The sequence below is a fragment of the Aythya fuligula genome, chromosome 1 (genome assembly GCF_009819795.1).
Source record: "Aythya fuligula isolate bAytFul2 chromosome 1, bAytFul2.pri, whole genome shotgun sequence".
In the NCBI taxonomy this organism is placed as follows: Eukaryota; Metazoa; Chordata; class Aves; order Anseriformes; family Anatidae; genus Aythya; species Aythya fuligula.
In genome coordinates, this window is record NC_045559.1 from 57,160,960 (window position 1) to 57,175,785 (window position 14,826).

Here is a 14,826-nt window from a genome sequence, read left to right on the forward strand (position 1 = left end):
CCCAAGCATCCAGGTTTTGGAGGTTCACCTTTGCAAATAAATAAAGTAAATCCTAATTTCACAGTAAGCACACCTTTCCAGAGAGCTTTTTTTTTTTTTTTTCCCCTCCCTCTCTCTTCACTACAGGCAACCCAAACCGTGCTCCTGACGTTATAGCGCTTGTAACAAGGTCCCTGGAGCCCATCCTATTAACCTCTTCAGCCAGCTGATGGTAGGAACATACTCTACAACCTATAAAGCAAAAAACTGAGTCTTCACTCATTTCCTTGCTCTGTACCTATTGCTCTGTGGCAACCTATACCCAAACTTATTACTGCAATTACTACTCCAGCCCCACGATCTAACAGCCTCCACCAGCTGATACCAAGATGGACTCAAAGCCTCATTAACAGACCCAGTCAAGCTTTGCTCCTCAGCAAGTTTGTAAATGCCTTGCACACACACCACCACTTAATAGTTACCCATGCTGCACTGAAAGGAGGCATGGGTGATGCAAAACCCAGAATTTAATTTTTTGAGACTGAGTTTAGATGCAGCCAAGCATGTTTCCTGCTCCTGCACAACTCCCTCTGATTACAGTATTACACAGGCAGTACGTGGCTTTGCTCCAGCTGTTGCTTCCTCCTTAAAATCAGTGTGGGAACAGCAGCTGGCTTCCCTTTTCCCTATGCAAAATGTGATGCTCCACGTGGATACAGCAGACAATATGGCCCAAGTCAAATCATAACCATCATCATCATCACCAAGCCATAGAACATCAGTTATTAAAACATTCAGAAAAGTGCCAGCATACACCAATGTAGAGAATTAATGACCCTAGGTCCCTTTAATAAAAGAAAGAATAGGGCATAGCTACGGCTGGACAGTGTCCCATGAAAAAACAGCTGCTGAGATGAGGGCAGGGCGTTATTTCTTTTTTCATCCTTTTGGAAGGATGAGATCTATGGAAGCTCCTCACATAGGAAAACACAGCCTGATTTCACACCAAGTCCTCCCTTCATGAAGCCTTTGAACACAACTGCCTTACTACAGGGAACCAGTATCAACTTGAAGGAAACAACGGCAAACTGGAAAACCTTCACCACCTTTGTGAGGTTCACAAGAACGGAATGCGTACGGTTCTGAGCTAAAAAAAAGGAATTACGATCTAGGATATGGATTATTCATCATGTAAACTGCATCACGAGAAACACACAGGGAGAGGAACCAAGCAGGCAAAGAGGCAACAACAGCAGTGCAGCACGCCTAGGAGTTTAATCTTTGTTTTTAAGAGTACACAGTTGAAAATTACACTTTCTTCTGCTCCCTACTTTCCCATCCTTCCTAAGTCCTCCCTGAAAAGGAAACTATTTCTTTGTTATTAGTTTGACTTCCCTTCAAGAGTGGCACACCCGTTAGGCCCCAATTCAGTAAAACACTTCCACATGCACTTCTCTTCGGCCCACTGCTATTCACGGCCACGTTTAAGTGTACATACTTGAAGGCTGTTTTGAATAGGGATGTTTTTACTTAACCAAAGTGGGGGGTGATGGTGGTAATACTTGTGTGGTCTTAACGTGTGTGGGGGGGAGAGGACATACAACATACATCATCTTGTTCCCAATTTAAAGGTAGCTTTAGTGGCAGTTGGTGACACACTGGATTTCTTACCACTATGCACATCTGTGGTTAAGCTACGGCCTAAGATTTTACCAATGACATTTAAAAAGGGTAGCTCTGAAATCACCGCTGAATGCCAGTTAAAGCAGCTTTACAAGGTCAGCCAGACTAAGTTTAAACACCCTCCGCTCCTAAATGCCATTAAGCAAACTCATTTCTTTAATTAGAATCATACAAAAGGAAAGAGAGACTAGCAAGACAATACAAAAAAATATATATAAAGAATGGGAAAACCTACAGAGTTCAGAAAACAGGATTCTGGAAAATCAAAATGTTTATATTTTATTTTACATTGTAGGCTTTCACTTTTCATCCCTTTGAAATACATTTAGTTTTAAATTAATAAAGATCATAAACTAATAAATCGGTGTGTTCTTTGAACGGACATAATAAAAATGCAGACATTACACCACAGGATCCATCATTTAAATATCCCAATAATCGACCAGTTAAAGTGACGCTGGCTAACGCGAGGATAAAACGCCTAGATAAAAGATGTCGTGGCTCTAAGGAAAAACGTGGGTTGGAGGAGAATTGGGAGTGAAGCAGGTGATGCTTTAGTCTGAATCTGAGCTGTCTGGCTTGTTGGTGTGGTACTGGCTGACTGCTTCTTCCAAAGGAGCCATTGTACCATCCGGCCGCACTCCCATTGGTTTTATAAGTTCATCTCTGCAAGAGATCGAAAACAGAATATAGATTAGCACATGCACACATATCAATTCACATGTGTATAATACAATCACATACAGTATAAGCTTCAGAGCATAATAAGCCTTTAAAAGGAAGTTATTCCTGCTAAAGCCCTCTGTTTTGAAGAAAGACGGACAAAAAACCTTCCAAAATAGGTGGGAGGGGAAGAGCAGGCCAGATAAAGCCTTCATTCATGGAGGCCAAACCTACTTAGCCAATTAAAGACACCATGAAAAGTCAGTGCCTAATAGGTTGAAGACGAGGAGCAGGTTCACTGTTTTAAGCAGACAAACTCGCTTTTCTTCGGAGAGCTCTTTGCCAGCCATTTCTGCCTACAGTTTCACCTGCCACCCCGGCCTGTAGGCACACACGCGATTAAAATAATTGATACATATTCCCCTTGCTGAAGGAAATAAATCACGGACGAGAACAGACTGCCTATGCCACCAGTCGGGGTGTGCAAGTACTTGTTGATTCCTTGAAAAAAAGCCGACTGACTCTAATACTATTGCTTTTGTTTGTGGCAGTTTAATTACGGGATTGACAGCCATTTTAATCTCTTCAAAGCTCCAAAGGCCTCTCGAAGCTAATCCAATTATATCTACTCCACAAGCTACAGCCTCATCTAAGAGATGATTAATTATTGATTAAGCCAATCAAAAAGTATTAGCAAAGATTTATTTAATCCTTACTTTTTATCACCTCATTTATATGTGGATTATACCAAAACCTGAAAGGGCAAAGATAACATTTTGATTTTCTCCTGGAGAAAAAAAAAAAAAAAAAAAGTGGAGAATACTTCTAAATATTCAGCAGTCACCTTAAATAAGGGAGCGGAGGTTTGATGTCAGTTCCCCCCTCGCTCAAAAGGCAGCCCAGTAAAACTCAGACGGTTTAACACACACTCAGCTCCCCCCTTCTCCCCCTGAGCCACAGACAGTAAAACCACATCGCTCAGGGGGGTAGGCAAAGGCATTTCACCAGCTCTCTGCCTGGTCTGCACTCCTACCTCGGCTGAAAAAAGAGGGACAGAACTGGGTTATGCACAGCGGGCAAGCTAACTTTAACGCAATGGGACCTGCAGGAAAGGCAACGTCTGAATTGTACAGCATGCGTAAGGCAGATACAGGACGGTCACGCAGCAAAGTCACCAAAAATCCTGATTGCTCATGAAGATGCTCGAAATCAGGTTCTGAAGGGCTCAAAAAAGGAAGACTGCAGGTCCAGTGCCCCAACAGGACCAGAGCCCTTCCAATCTGCTGTCAGATGTCCTCCAAGGCAAAGCCAGAGTGCTTTCAAATTGTGTCTAATAGAAAAGACTTTTTTTTTCCAGCAGAAGGAAAACAAAAACAAATGAAATCTATGCATCTGCAGCCTTTTTGGCTTTGAAACTTTAAACACTGTAATAGAAGAGTCCTTTGAAATCTGTGATCAGCCTTGCAACTGTTCCTCAGTGCCACTTAACGCAGGTTCAAGCTTCAGCAGTCATCTTTCATACTTATTTTTGGAGTAGAATAATGTGGAGAGCAAGTCTTTGCTTGTATTACTTGTTTTTTAAAGTCCTAAAAGTACAAACATACCCACACAGAATGAAATCCCCTTTGCTTGTCTTCTAAGCTTGGGGGAGCCTAGATTTTTGTTTTAAAAACCACAGCGCATGCTTTTATTTTGCAACACTTAACACTGCAGCTGGAAGTCATGAAATCACGTAGTTTACTAGTCATTTATGATTTATTATTGGTAATAAATAAATGGCAACAGCCAGTAACGGATAAAGAAACAGTTCAGCAAAAGGAAGCAAACAAACAAGCAAAAAACCAAAACAACAACCGAAAAGAGGAAAACAATGACCAAAGAGAAATATTCCAGGTCAGGACAGCGTTGTTACTGAAGGACACAGACATGGGCTTAAAGAATAGAAACCACTTGGAAACCTGCAGAAGTTTTGCATAATCCCACAGCAGCTTTGATGCAACTTTCTGGTGCCAATGCTGATAAACTAAGCGAAAGCTGGAGAGCAAGCATCCTCACAGATCACAGGGTGTAAAGGTGGGAACAGACTTTCCTGCTTCTAAACACGTCTGAGTTTCTAAACCTAGCCTAAACGTCTTCCTGGCTCAAACTTCTAAGCACAACACAACTTGGAGACTGGTGGTTGCAAGCAGAGAGGTAACTTTACAAACTTCAGAGCAACACAGGCAAGTGTTCTCCCTTCTTAACCCTCTATTCTCCACACATAGGGATAACTTAAAAGGTATCTATAAATATTAAGTCCTCCTATCTCATCATTTGTCAATTATAAAGGCACAGCTTTCTCTGCAACTCACCTTCCACGCTTCAGTTTTACATCATGCTGCAAACACTGCAGAACACAATGCGATTTTTTTTTTTTTTTTCCAAATGAATCGTCTACAGAGATGCTGAACGCCAGATGCAATAGTTGAGAAATACTTATATGCAAGTTTTGGCCTGTGTTTTTTTGTGGAAGTCGTTTGAAGATAAACACAGTTTTGCATAACAATGTACCTTAGAAGGCTGAGCCAACAAAGTATTGTATCCTGAAAGCATTGTAAAAAACATTTGTATGTTTTTTATGATATTCAAAAATGTGTGTTGCTCAGCTCACTGTACTCATCTCAAAGCGCACCACATGAACCATATCACCTCCTCCTCTCCAAGGTAACTATGAGCTAGGCTGAGCTCACATTCCATAAAATAACACGGATGTTTATCAATTACCTTTCTGTTCCTGCTTTTCAAGTCCTTGAACAGGATCAAACACGGTTGTTACAAGTTTGCTGTTCTTTTTCTTTATTAGGAGGTTCAACACATTACACCCTTCCTGAGACAGATGCTACCCAGGAAAATATGGAACTGTATGAAGACAGAAGTATGCTAGGCCACTGAGAGAAGAGGGGGTGCATTAATTGTTCAGAGAAGACAGATATCAGTCTTTTTTTTTTTTTCCCCTAACCATAATCTAGTCCTAAAATAGTGTAAAACATGGCATTCGTACACTGGTTAAGACCTGACTGCAAGCTCTGAACGCTGCACAAGCTTACGCATGTTTTTTTCAGCAAGGAAAAACACAGAGGGAGACAAACAGATGAAAGGATTTGGGCTACCTACAAAGCTAGCTTCAGAAGTTTCAAACACTCAACTTCCAAATAACAGAATTTGGGGTTGGATTGCAAGAGGCATCACTCAGCCAACTTCAGCACAACACCACAGGAGCCCCCAGAGCTGATCCCTACCCAGCACAAACCATCTCAGCTATATCAACCTCAGCAAGCTCCCCATTTAGCACGGGCTGCTTACAGACCTCAGCTGAGCTTTGTCAACTTGGGGTAGCTGAGGATGCGCTGACTGCTTAAGGTGAGATACAAGGTAGCACAGGAATCACCCCAAACTGGCACATTTACCCTCAAAAATCATTTCATTACCCAGAAACTGGATGTTTACAGTCCTTTTATAGTGTAGAAGGGAACACTTCACCCCAGTAGGTGGCAGCATGAATACTTCTGTATCCAGGGAGATGTGTCCAAATACCCGGTATGAATATTTATACATATTTGCACATCCTTACGTGACCTCCAATACACTCGAATAACCCTTCTTGCAACATCCCTTTTTCTAATGCAAACAAAGCATTCTATTCAAGTATACTTAGAAACACACCATAATTAAAGAGTTGGTAAAATGCATTCTCTCCTTCCAATTGCACATCTCCCAAGAGTCCCTTCCAATATATCTATACAAGTTCTGGCTTCCTGCTTGCCATTTAGCTTGATAACGACTCAAAAATCATTCCCTTGTTTTGAGCGGTAACTCTTTCTTGTCTGCTCTATGCACTACAGGCCAGTATTGACACATGGAATTAATGGCAGTGTCTGCAATGAAACAGCCATCATGTAAACACCAGCCTGCTCCTTTGATAAAATGGCATGTTAGGGACCTATTCACCTCCTTATAATTGAGTACCACATAATAGTTCCGATCCTTTCATGTAACATTATTTTGTTCTATGATTAGAAAGGGGAGAGGAAAAAAAAAATCTGTGTAACATTGCCTTCTTCATTCATCCTATGATTAATTTTGTGTTTTTAATGAGTACGGTTGCTTATTTAGGCAGGTTCTCTTACATACTCGTTTTGTTGACTTCTGTTCAATGTACAACAAAACCCAAGCTGTGATAATTGGAGACCATTTCATCAGCAAAAGGATTCTTGCTATTAATACGAGGTTGGCTTGGAAAAAGCATCCTGACATTTTAAATTAGTCAATTAATATACAATTCCACCTACCATTTATAATAGGAAAAATGTTAGCATATTTCTTCAGACATTTTAATTAACACAGAGTATTTCCAATAGTCTATGATATAAACAGAACATCATACAACAATGATTTAAGTTGGCTACCTTTGATGTTTTGTAAAAAAAGGAAAGGTTGAGTTAAATCTTTTTGCAGTCTTGGGGATGTGCATCACATATTGAGGATGCTGATTTACAGCTACCAACAACTCGCCATGAGCCAAGAAGATCGCATCGACCCTTACTGCAGGCAAAGCCCATAAAGTTACTCCAGGGCCAAGTCCAGGTGTCCAGCAACCTGCCTAAGTAACATCTGCATCTCCCAAGAGCTGCAGTATTACATAAATGAGGATGAAAGTCTTGATAATTGACACACATTTAATGCTTTTAAAAAGTAATCTTACCCAGTCAAAACTGAGCAGAAGTTTAGTTTCTACAAAACCTTTTGCAGAACTTAAGTCTGTTAGTTGGGGCAGGGGACATGAGTTCACAGAATTTTCAGCTTTTCTCCACATGTTTTGGTAAAACTAGGTGATTAATTTTAGTTTAAACTTGTTGAGGGTCAACTACCTTATGAATAGGCCCAAACACCAACAACCTATCAGAAAACAAAAGCCTTGGAAATATGACCTGAAACAACCAAAAGTATAGATCAATTTTACACGACCTCAAAAGCAGTGTCTTCTTCTGTGCTAATATTGAAAATTAAGAGAAACTTGGGGAGTAAAAATCCACTGGCATCTTACAGACCAAGGTGAATAACAGTTTATGCCTTACAGTTTCAATAAATCCGTACAAAAGGGTACAGTGTAAACTGGTAACAGCCATTAATAAAAGGTGCTATGTCTTCATTAAAGTAGCACTGTTCTGCAGATTTGTTTTCTGAGGAGTTCAATCTGTCATCAGGTACCTTTCCAAACATTATACAAGCCAGTGAAGCCAAATCTAGAACAACCCAGAGACAGACTGGCCTGATCAGTCAAGACTTACCCTCATCAGTCAAGAGAAGCAAGTTTGTCAGTCCTTCAACTTTTTTTCCATACTTTTCTGTAGTAAAAACACCCCAGCTCTTTGTGTCTCAGCTTCCATCACTGGGGCAATACAACTGTATTAAGCAAACCAGCTTTGCTGTGCATCAGGCAAGTTCATTCTAACCTCTTGTTCAGGTTACATACACCAAATTACATAGATCCACTCAAGATTAGAAGGAGCTGTTGCTCCCCTGCCCCCTTCCAACTTCCTCCTGCCTTATAAGCAAAGCCCCAAATTGAACCTGATCAGTTCATGGTAGAGGCACCCTCCTAAGGTGATGATAACAACAAAGAACAGCAGAAGTAGGAAACCTACACTCACGGTCAGCTGAAGACTCCTACCAGAACAACCTCCAGTTTAGATTTATACACTGCAAAACAAAGAAAAAAGTGTATTCCACTGGAAGCTTTAAGTCTGTGAAAATTCCCAGCCCTAATCAGCTCAAGCTGGATGCAGATGTCTTCAGTTCCAAAAAGGTGGAGGGATTCCCTGCTGACTACCAGCAGCTTATTACTACCACTTTCTTCTTGTATACAAGACTGGCAGGGTCCCATTTCATTTAACGGCTGCAAAATCCACAATTGCACTCAATTACATTCATTAAAAATACCCCACAGTCTCCTCAAAACACATCTTACTTTTTTTCTTCCTGACAGCATTTTTCCGTGATTTTTCAGTAAACAAAAAGCGTGACAAGAACAGTCAAGTGATTTTATTCATGTTATCACAGCACCTAAAGGGGCCACATCAACAGAACTGCCCCACAGTAATCACTATACTAAAAAACAAATAAACAAAAAAAACCTTACAATATAAAGAGTTCCAGCCCTGAAGAGCTTGCAGTCCAAGCACTATAGAAGAAACTGCAGGTGGATGTAACTGAGACAGAAAACCCAAGGTGAAAGTAATGCTACTGGCCAAGAGGATAAGTAGTGACACAGGGCACCAGCTGCTTCGTTATTGTCAGTTTTTAGCAGGCAACACAGCAGGTGTCTCCAATCCTCCAAACTGAAAAGGCTCTTAGGCTACAGTAATGCCATTTGGACTTTTTGTGTAACTGCTATAGTGAGAGCAACTGACTTGTCTTCCGTCTTTGTTTATCTCCCGTCTCAATCTTCCTTTTAAAAAAGTTTTAGACCATTTAGTCATTTTATTCTGGTACCCCTAACGCTCTAGCTTACATAGCAATCACCCCGCTCTACATAATAGTTCAACTACAATTCCATGTTCATTGTATGTTCTTCTCTTTATTAAGAAGACTAACATATAACACTTGCTTTCCATACAAATTATGTGGAAAAACTATCCAGTTACTTCACTGATGAGTTGTTCCCAGATTCTTTTCTCCTTTCACTTCAAGCTTTGCCAGCTAATATGAGAGCCAGAATCACCCGCAGCACTTGCTGTTTTCCTAATCTTTAACAGAGAGGTAAAAACACTTGGTTTGCTGAAATTTCTCTCAAGAGAACTTGTTATTTGAATATCCACTCTCACAAAACACAAACACATTTCTATCTGCTGGGCTGTCCCTTGTTAGAAGAGTGATCCACTCATGTATTTACCTAAATTCTCATAGCTCAGATCAGTGGTGAATGAGCATTACATTGAGTATTCCTCAAGAATGTAATATTTGCTTATACAAAAAACAAACTACAAGCAATTATTCCAAGATGTCTACAAGTATGGGGGAAGAAAACCCAGCAAATGCTAGGCAAATGAGTCAGAGAAAAAAAATAGCTACAGCCAACAATACAGGTCTGTTCCCTGATGAAATCCATTTTCTGTATCAATAACACACATCACATTACGTACCATTTTCTTTTATGGCATTACCTTAGTCATTTAGAACAATGCTGATGTTTCATTTGTAATCCAGTCCACACTTATTCTAATAAATCCACAATAATGCTTAAATGTAAATTCCCTTCTAATTGCTCTAATGTGTAATTCATTGCTTCTGTTGACAACTATTTTCATGCTGTAATTGTTCTTCAGATAAGCAGTAAGACAGAAGTAGCCATCATCAGATGCTGCTCACTGACTTGGGGGACATGAGTACACTTGCCTTGGGCTTGAATTTTGTCCCACACTTTGAAAGGAGAAATTCTGATCAGAATTACTGATTAGCCTATCCATTCAGGAGGCAGGTCCCCTCACCACCTGATTCCCAATTTTGTCTAATCCTCTCCAAAAGAGATTTCCTGTGAAGTCCTGTAACATATCACCCTTTTCCTTGAAGTAGTAAGCATTCTTTTCTGCAGTGAAATTGAAATTCTACAAAGAAGTTGATTATAGTACCATTTAAAAGCTCTAGCCCTTTGCAAAGAGCAAAGAACCAGGATGTAAGCTGCCCTCCCCAAAAGCAGCTTATATATAATACAATACCTGGAAAGTTTATCAAACATGTTGACAAGCTTCATAGCTTCGTATTCTTTTTGTTCTTCTGTCATTTCATCCATTGGATTGGGCATCGGTTCTTCCAAGTGACCAGTGATAAGGTTAATGCTGGAGGTGGAAAACAACACAGTTTACATTTCTAAATAAATACGTATGTAAATTGTCTGTCTTCTCAGGAAGAAGAAAAAGCAACACACAGACAGACCCCACCAAGACTAATAGTGTCTGAATTGCATGTCAAAGTTGCTACTGTGAATAGTCAACCTTCATACTGATGCTTCTGTAGTCTTCTCATGGGAGTCACAATATTAACTTCTCGTTAACTACTCGAAGTCCACGTTCTACTAATACTTAAGTTATAACCATAAAAAAGCACTTTAAAAGTGAGGTAATAATGATGTTAATGACAATGTCATTAGTAATAATGACGCAGATGGGTAAGAGAATGACGAATACATTTTGGAAACTGATTTTCTACAGGCTTAATTTTAAGAACGCAGATTGGATATGGTGACATCTTTTTCCCTCATGAAGAAGTGTTGAATTAGTTTACCATTTCCTTCTCATGATCATTTTTTGTTCAACCCAAATTAATATTAAATTGAGAATTTACAATCCCAGTTGTTTTCACTGCTAAAACAAGTAAACAGTGATACAGGAATGGTAACAAAAGCAGATAATTAATTTTAGAGCAGACTTTCAGGACAAATGATCTTTTCAAAAAGCTTGACCATAAGCATTTTTATAGTAATACAGAAAATCAGATGCATAAAGCAACTGACATTTGTCTCCAATATTCCATTTGAGTGTCAGCTTCTAACTAAATGTCGGAGTTTTACTCATATGCATACAACTGGATATTAGACTTCTGAAATGAGAGCAGAGACAAAAATCTGAAATCTTATTCTGAAATCTTATTCTGAAATAAGAGCAAGACAAAAAATGTTGAAGTGCAGAGATATAAATAAACCTGTTTTAGAGTTCTTTTCTTTGCATATAAGAAATACTGTAGTCTTTATACCTCCAGTAGGCTGTCCTTCATAACCTTTTCAGCCTGTTACCCCTTTACAGTATCATCTCTGATACCCTCCTTTACACTCCCTTCAAAATCTGGAATTGTTAAATAACACTTAAAGGTACAACACGCATACGCTCTGAACCTCTGACACTGCCTCTCAAAACTGTTCCTGGGCAATCCACAAACATTTTCAAATTTTCTTCCTTATTTCTTTTTGATAAACATTTTATTTTTTATATAGTCCCCCCATCTGAAGTTAAATCATTATCACAGTGGATTTTTACTTATTTATTTAGAGCCATTGAACCATATTATGGGAAACTGGTTCCTCAATAATTAGCCCCTGAGGTCAATGAGAGACATCAACTCACGTAAGCACATGTAATTTCATAACTGGGCTCTCTGCAAAAGGTGGAAAAATATACCTAAACATCTCAATTGCAAAAGAATAATCAGAATTTAAAACAATACTATACTTTGGCTTTGCAGATTTGTATTCTTCAGTATCTGTATCTTCATCATCTGAGTACCAATGATCTCCTCTTCCTCCTGCTAACAGGCCCCTTGCTGCCAGCAATCCTGCTGCATTGCCATAGCCTGTATATTTTAACAAGCTGTCAACTGCAAAGAGCGATACAGAAAATTATTCAGCTTCGAATCAGCTACAAAACAAAAAGCAGCATAGTTCTGTAAGAATCAAGAGAGTTACAGCAGTAGGCAAATATACTGAGTACAGCAAGACCATACATAAAAGGGAAAAGAAAAAAAAATAATGTATACCTCTCTCTTTACAAAGAACAAAAAGGAATTCTGCTGCAATTTGCTTTACTCCAAGGTCAACGTGTGTCATAAGGCGCACCAGCTTGTTTCTCACTGTTGTGCCAACTTCTGGACGATTCGATACATCTCTTAGTGGAGGCAGTACCTAGCAGCAGAAAAAAAGAGAAAAGCAACACAGAATGCATGAAGGTACTTATCCAATCCTTGCAAGAACACACACAGTCAACAGGAGAAGAAAATATTGTAAGCTGTGCTGCTTCAAAAATGGGACCCAATCATACTTACATGTACTAGTATCAACTCTTGCTTCATAATACATTCAGCCCTTCTCGTCTGCCATCCTGGGCAGACAAATACTATATCCCAAATGTAGACTTTAGAAAGGACGATTATTAGGTGTTTAAGAGCACAAATAAACATCCCACAAAAGTTGGTTAACAGGCAACAGAACCTCATGTTCTTAGGTTCTTCTGTTTTGCTCAAGTGTCTGGGAAAACATTTTAAAAAATTAAAAACTATCTCTATGTGTACAGAGGAAATGCATCCTTCTCCCAGATAACACTACTTTAAAAGCTGAAGCTACTTCTCAATAAACTTTTGGAGAAAATAGTCTTTAATGAGCACTCAAATACACTATTTTTACTTTAAATATCACTATTTTACAACTTTAACTCTCAAGAAAGTCAGTAGGTGCCTGAAATGTTTGTTTTTACAACCTAACTTCAGCCTCTTTCTGCATATGAATTCAGGTTCAAAACCCACGTTATTTTTTGCATTCACAGGACATGACCTGCAATCAAATCTGAGCCGTAACATGAAATATTTGGTGGTCTGAAGATTCCTGTAACAATTATGGATTGCCAATTTTTTTCTACTAGTGAACAAAACCAAACCTGTCACTTAATGGTCATCAGAGATTGCAGGTCCTTTGTTTTCCACGTGTTTAATGTAAGACGCCATGCTCTGTGCAAAATTATGGCACAGTTAGCACTGAACTCAGAGTCACTGGGAACTGATGCTTAAAACAAATGAATGCTATGCATTGACTACTTTGAAAAAAAAAAAAACAAAACCAAAAACCAACAGGCTTTTTCAAAATAAGTATTCAAAAAATTAGCAAAACCACTTTAGTTTGTCCCGGCTTACTTTTCCCAATGGGGATAGTACCATTATTGCCATTTTCCAGAGTGTTGTAAGAATGGATTAATGTTTTTCGAATAGTTTAATACTAATACCGTGATGAGTGCCATAGGATAGTCCATGAGGAAATTAATCATTCTGTCTGCAGATCAGAATTTGAATAGTGCACAATAAGTAAGGCCTAAGGCCAACACTTAACAATGAGGATAATTCAAAATATCAAACATCCGGTCATGCAGTTAGCAGCATCCATCTATTCTTTGCACTCTGAGGCAGTGATCCTGCGGTAAGAGACAGCATGCAATTGTATCCTGACATCTAGACGCCAAGATGTAGTAAAAACATGCAGACAACCTCACTTTCTAACTTCTGAACATTTGGCTCTGCAACTTTTTGTATTTAACAGATCATGAGAGTATTCTAGGAAAGAAATGCTGCAAACAAATAATATAAATGAGAATGGGTTCCATAAAATCCTTAAAAACACTTCTGGTATAGATGAAAGAGGCAGACAATATATGCTCTTTTCCATGAAAGATTCCACCTATGAATTCAGGCACAGCTTTCACCTGTGAGTGCTATCTGAGATGCAACCCCAAAAGCACTACAGCTTAGGAAATGAGCATCTCTCAGCTGGTCTCAGCTGTCTCTTCCTTGCTCATGCTTTAACTTTTCTTCCCTCAACTTCAGGAAAAGAAAAAAGAATTAAAAAAAAAGAAAGAAAAAGTCCACCCCAAAAAACACATCACAAAGCACAAACTGTTAGTGATTGTTTAGATCTTTGGTATAATTTTTTTTTCCCTGTACAGAATCTACACAGGGTCTGTACCATATTTAAGTGCTCTCTTAAGAGACATTTTAAGAGATGAAGTGTGCCTCTGTTCAGGGACAGTTTTACTCTAACAGACCAGTTGATGCACACTTGGTACACAAGTTTCAATTCCAATGACTCTTGCCTGCTGAGGCCAAATGAAAGCTCAAGCAGAAGCATCCAAAATACCTGTAGTCTCACTGACTACCATACAGTTTTACGAAGTTTCATTAACTGCCCTGAAGTTTTTCTGATGTGCTGGATGTAAGAGATCAGACATCACTGTGATTTTGCCCCTGCATCACATAATCCACATGGACTCATGTAACACAGCTTTACAACACCCCAAATATTACTAATTAACAGATCCACAAAATGTATCGTGGAACTTAGAGTCACATAAATCAATAGATACCATGGCCTGAAAAAATATTCTATAGCTGTCAGTTGTCAGAGACCAAAGGGAAAAAAATACCATAGAGATAACTTTCTGGGTAAAGTAATACAAAATCATTCATATGACTTAGAAGTATCTGTGGCTTGTACCGATGTACAAATCTCAGGAAGTTTGCAATGAGCTTCATATCCAACTTTTTATTAATATTTTACCTACCTGAGCTTTGATAAACTTCCTGATGTTCCTATGAGTTCGGCAGCATTCAGTTAATAAACTGAGAACTGGAGTCAGACCTTCCCTATAGCTGCTTCCCTAAAATAAACATAAATATAAATATTTTTAAGGAAAAAAAAAATCAATTTCAAATCCTATGAACTTTTCAGTAGAGTCTTACATGACTGTCACAATATGAATTTTACACAAGCATAAATAAAGAGCCAAATGTTCATGGTTTCAAAGTATACTTCAGATAGTTACAGGAATTTATTCTCAATTTTGCAGCATTTCACAATCTAGAAGCAAGCAAGGCTATCCATCCATCCACATTTCTCTTAAATACTGTCTGAAAGCTCTGCGAGAAGGTTTACCA

At 39.0% G+C, this 14,826-nt stretch overlaps 1 protein-coding gene across 1 annotated transcript in view; it reads right to left on the minus strand.

The window, feature by feature from the left end:
- Positions 1-1,235: 1,235 nt before the first annotated feature.
- The window catches only part of RIC8B (RIC8 guanine nucleotide exchange factor B), a 34,858-nt gene continuing 21,267 nt past the window's right edge, over positions 1,236-14,826 (minus strand). The window contains exons 6-10 of the mRNA XM_032204684.1: positions 14,454-14,549; positions 11,890-12,034; positions 11,586-11,730; positions 10,080-10,199; positions 1,236-2,328 (exon numbers count right to left, since the gene is read on the minus strand). Coding sequence (XP_032060575.1) covers positions 2,217-2,328; positions 10,080-10,199; positions 11,586-11,730; positions 11,890-12,034; positions 14,454-14,549 — 618 coding nt within the window. The 3' untranslated portion in view covers positions 1,236-2,216. The remainder of the gene's footprint in view (positions 2,329-10,079; positions 10,200-11,585; positions 11,731-11,889; positions 12,035-14,453; positions 14,550-14,826) is intronic.